Here is a 5473-nt window from a genome sequence, read left to right as displayed (position 1 = left end):
CCAGCCCAGCGGGGCAGCCAGCAGGTCTTCCCCTCCCTCCCCGCCCCGGGTTGCCGGCCACTGACCGACGGGGGAAACCAGACGAGACATTGTTTCCTTTGGGAGCCTTTGACTCGCGAACACTCAGTGACTCAGTCTGGCGGGGGCCTTGGAAGTGGGCCCGGCGGCCTGGGCGGCTGCCTCTTCGTCTCTCCTGATCCTCCGGGGAGCAGAGCCGCGTGCAGGCCCCCCAACCCCCAACCCCCAGGTCGGGAATGCGCCCCAGGGCGCCGCCCCTGAGTCCCGTGCACAGCCTCGGACCTCAGGCTGAGCGCTGCGGCCCGTTGGAAAATTCGCGATTTAGTTGAAAATCTGCAAGTGACTCATACTGTTGTAATTTAGGAATAGCGGATTTAAAGGTTTAGATTGGAGTGACAAGGTTGCCCCTGGGATGCTTATTCGGTGAAGGTAGACGTTTCGCATGTAGAGCTCCTGTTTCACGGGCTCCGTAACTGTGAGGGCAGCCTCTGCCCCCTCCCGTCCGCACGGCATCGCCCTTGGTCCCCCACCCCGGGCCGTTAGGACCACGTGCGCAGCCTTTCCCAGGAGAAGAGCGGCTGGGCACCCTCTGAGCCCGGGACAGTCCTTGGCGCCGCCCGCGAGGCGGATGCCCAGAGGACGACGTGCCCTGGTGAAGGGGTGCTCCCATTTTCTTGGACCATCTGTCATGGATTTCATAGAGTTGGGCCAGTTCAGGTCACAGGGCAGAGGACTCTCCCGTTGCCCTCCAGGGGCCCCAGGAGGACGCCGGGCCGGCCCGCGGGGAGGAGCACGCCGCTTATTTTGCTTAGAGCGCGTCTCTGGTGAGCGCGTCTCCGACCGCAGCGGGAAGTGGGTCCCCTCCACCCGTCGCTTCTGGGAAAGTTCACCGCAGCCCTTCTCCTCGCAGATGTGCGAGTGTGCGCTGCACCCCGTGGCCGATAAACTGCACTGAGTCACTGATCAGATTTCTGAGCGTTTTATAAAGGGAACTGCGCATGGAGAGGGTCATTCCTCACGAGCCCTGACACGGAAACCAGTGAAGAAAATACAGTAAAGATGCTCGTTCTTCCCCATGTCCCCCATCTTCCTCAGAGCACAGCGCCTTGTTGTGTATAGAAGCAGCTCAATAGGTGACTGCAGAACCCAATGATAGAATGCTGCTTCACAAGTTCCCTCATTCACTTCTCCCAGTAGATGTCAACCATTAAAATGGTGCTTTTCTCCACTCCCTATTAAGGGATACTATTGTCATCAATCATAAGACGCTACTGATTTTAAAAAAAGATGCTATTGATTTAAAGACTCATCCTTTTCATTTATGTACCACAAGTAAGAAAATATGCTGTCAATTAAACTGACATATTGATTGTAACTAACAACTCAATTTCAGGATTGTTTAAACATCAAAAAGGGCTTTACAGTGTAAAATATAAACATAATCAATACACTTGGCAAGAGATTGTAACAGATCAAGGATATAAAGTATCTCCACCTGCTCTTCTAAGAACCACATACGTCTCCATGACAGCCACTGTTAAAAGTTTCTGTCCATCATTTAAGATATTGTAACCACATACAGGTATAGGTATCTAAGCATGTAAATCCTTAAAATAAGAATGGAATAATACTCTGGCTACACCACTTTAAAATTTTATGTTTCATTGGTGGAAAATGTTTTTAACCATTTTACAAAACTGTAAAGTTTAAAAGGAATTTTTTTGTTTAGTTATCAGAACAGAATGTACCTCTACTGACATAAAAGAGGGTTGCTGAAACAATGAAATGCTTAACTTCTTTTTGCATATTAACTACAGAGAATGCCAAGTATAGTTATTTCTCTAAAATAGAGCCTTCATGAATGACCCATTAGCAATGTAAACTGAATCACACAGCCTATGTTATCTTGAGTTGGCTTCTTTAGACTGGGGCTGAAATACGATGAGCAAGGTGGGTGAGTGGTACAGAATGAGGTATGTCTTCCTCACTGTAGGGCAGCGGTTCTCAACCTGTGGGTTGCGACCCCTTTGGCGGTTGAACGACCCTTTCACAGGGGGCGCATGAGACCATCCTGCATATCAGATATTTACATTATGATTCATAACAGTAGCAACATTACAGTTATGAAGTAGCAACGAAAATAAGTTTATGGTTGGGTCACAACATGAGGAACTGTATTCAAAGGGCCAGAAGGTTGAGAACCACTGCTGTAGGGTTTCTAAAAGGGTGTGGTTACCTCACTGAGTGGCCACCTTCAAAAGCAGTGGTTTTAACTTTCTCATGCACAAGTGCAGATTCCTGAAGCTGAGGGGATGGTGGTGGTGGTGGTGACAAGTGGAAGGGACACACTTTGAAAACTGCTTTGAGAGGTAAAAGAACTGAACAGGATTTCATATAGTAAATGACACAATATTTCAAGCATAGAAAAGTACAGAGCCCAGTATTTCACACAGCCTAACCCAGCGTTAACATATATATGCAAATATATCATATACGTCTTATACCAGTTAAGCTTTTTTTGTACATTTTTAATTCCATTCTTTTTCTTGCCCAGGAGACTAACTTTCTCCCCATGTTTTTGCACTTTTAGTACATTTATGTTTTAAAAAATACTATTGCTTAGTACATTTTAAATATTTACACACAGAGTAACATACTCTAGGAATATTTCTGCAGCTTCCATTTTCTAGATTTACCTGTTTGATACATGTATATTCAGTTTTTTAAACTAACTCTTTATAGTATTCACTTGAATTATATACCACGTTTTATTTTTCTAAAGCTATCTACTTTATCTGCAGTGTAGCCCCCACTTTTGTACCTAACATAACACATTTGCTTGTTTTCCTTGATTAATCTGGCCAGCAGTTGAAAATGGGCCATTTCCAATGCTCATCTTTTTGTTTTATTGTTTTTATTCTTTTCAATGTCACACAGGCTTTGTATTATTTTCTTTCTTTCTATTTCCTTAGGATTTATCCTTTATTCTCCTTACGTTTTGAACTGACGGGTTAGCTTATTAATTTTCACTCCTCCTTCAAATGACCACTTCAGCTGCATTTTGCAAGTTTTGATGTGTATATTCAGGTCTAAATATTTTGTCAATTTCATTATATGTTCTTCAACTCATAAATTATTGGAAGTTTTGACGGGCTTTTTTTGTGATTGATTTCTAATTTCTTGCTATGGTCTGTTGGTGACCTTCTATTTTCTGTTTATTTTTTTCCCTCAGATTCTACAAAGTTCTTACAATATTTGTATGCTCTTTAGAGCTTCTTGAAAAAGCTATCGATCTCTACTTCATTTGTTCTATGTCACCCACACAAAAACCTCCTCGCTGCCAGTTTTAGAGCAAGCCTGGGTAGTTTACCAACCAGAGCGGGTCACCTCACATTGAGACTCCTCAGAAAGGAACTCTCATTTGTATTGGAACCACTTGATGTCAGTTTACGTTTTCTCTGTTTGAACTTGCCTGGCATTAAATAATATGAGTCATTAACTACCCTCTCATAGTGTTTGTGGTATTTAGTAGTGTTTATGAATGAACATGACATCACAATTGTGAGAGTTTTAATCCCAAGATGACATGCAAGCAGTTTCTTTTAAACCCACAGATGATCTACCTGCTTCAGGTATTCTCACCACCACCCCTCTATTCCAAGCCCTGCAAGGACAACAGTGTATCTCTCCCAAGAACCTGCCTGGTCATTTCCTGTGGAAGCTGATGGCAATGATACCAGGACTCAAATGAAATGAAATCAAGTTGTATTCAAAGCAGCTGTGTGATACTCCAGATTCAGGGCAGCTATCGTCACGTTCGTTTTGCAAGTAAACAGTAGGTCTGTAATGAAGTTACAAGCTACCCAGCAGGAGACCTGTGTCTGCCTTTTGCTGTTATAAACCTGCGCTGGTATTTTGGGCTTAGCAGTTAATCTCATAATGGGTCAACGACAGTATTTCCACTAATTACATACTATGGATAGGATGCTAGACTATCCCTACGCTTGGGGTGCTAGGTAAAGGTCAAGTGAAAAAACTTTTGAGTTATATAAAGTGAACTTGATATCTTTTACTTCCAGTATCTGTTCATTTTCCTTCTGCATTAGTGAGGGTTCTCCAGAGAAACAGAACCAATATGTAGATATATATGAGGAGATGATAGGAATTGGCTCATGTGGTTGTGGAGGATGCGAGGCCCCACAATCTGCTGTCTGCAAGCTGGAGAAGCTGGTGGCATAATTCTGTGTGAGTTTAAAGCCCTGAAAACCAGGACAGTGACAGTGGAACTGCCAGAGCCCCGAGGCCTGAGAACCGGGAGCTCCGATGTCCAGGGCAGGAAAAGATGGCTGTTTCAGCTCAAGAGGAGAGAGAACTGGCCCTCAGTAGATTGGATGATGCCTGCCCACATTGGTAAGGGCGATCTCTCTACTCAGTCTTCATTCAAATGCTAATCTATTCTGGAAACACCCTCACAGATCTGAAATAATGTTTTACCAGCTGTCTGGGCATCCCTTAGTCTGCCCAAGTCGACACAGAAAAATGAACCATCACACCTTCCAATGGATTAAAGAGATTTTGTACCCTAAGGAAAATGACAGTGAGACCACCTGTCTCCTCCTCAGCTTGCCTTCCAGACTCCACCTCTGCTCTGGACTCACAGAGAGACTGAAACCGTTTCTGTCCTCTGGGGCTTACAGACTAGTTAAGAGGATTCTATCTTAACCTCTTGTTAAGTCCTGGTTTCAGTAACAGAGGCAATAGATTTTTCAAAGCACCGATCAGCAGTAAGACCATCCAATGCTCACTAGAATCTCTCAAAATATAGACAACTTTCACCATTTAGAGTTCTGTGGTTTGCCTCTTGGGATGTTAGAGGAGTACCACAAATCCCTACTAAACCACAGTCCAAGACATAAAACTTACATCATGAATAGCACCTCTAATTACTACCCAACCACACACACATTATGGTTCTGGTTTTTCAGTGACATAAGGGAGTGGTGCATGTCAGAAAACTGAGTTGTTCTCTTTATTCCGGTGTGCACTGGTTTGCCCTCTCTCGGAGATCACTAGAGCATATCCTTTGAGAGGGTGTGGGAGGCAGTTAGATGTGAGCAGAGCAAGAATGATGGGCCAAGTACAGAAGGGCACCAGGACAGAAAGCCCCAGGTGCCTAGCAACAGGCAAAACTGGAAAACAAGGACCTCTCCCCCAGGGTAACCTTTCTTACCCCAGCATTTCACTGGTTTCATGCGGTTAGGACCTCCCCTGACCCGTCCTCCACTGGCATGCGGGTTAGTCCCCTTAGAGGGGGAACTGACAAAGGGGCCTGAAAAGAGCCCGTAAGCATTAAGCCCCCACAAAAATGAGGTTCTGACCTGCATCAAGTACAGCGAGGCCTCAGTTGTGTCTCAGCTCCAGGTCCAGAAAAGCAGCAAAACCAAACGAGGGAAGC

General features: G+C 44.8%; 1 protein-coding gene across 1 annotated transcript in view; it reads right to left on the bottom strand.

The window, feature by feature from the left end:
• The window catches only part of F2R (coagulation factor II (thrombin) receptor), an 18911-nt gene extending 15833 nt beyond the window's left edge, over nt 1-3078 (bottom strand). Inside the window, exon 1 of the mRNA XM_014550599.1 lies at nt 3014-3078. Coding sequence (XP_014406085.1) covers nt 3014-3078 — 65 coding nt within the window. The remainder of the gene's footprint in view (nt 1-3013) is intronic.
• Nucleotides 3079-5473: the final 2395 nt, after the last annotated feature.

The sequence above is a fragment of the Myotis brandtii genome, unplaced genomic scaffold (genome assembly GCF_000412655.1).
Source record: "Myotis brandtii unplaced genomic scaffold, ASM41265v1 scaffold115, whole genome shotgun sequence".
NCBI lineage: Eukaryota > Metazoa > Chordata > Mammalia > Chiroptera > Vespertilionidae > Myotis > Myotis brandtii.
Note: the sequence above shows the minus strand (reverse complement) of the source record. Positions and strands in the feature narration are given on the sequence as shown.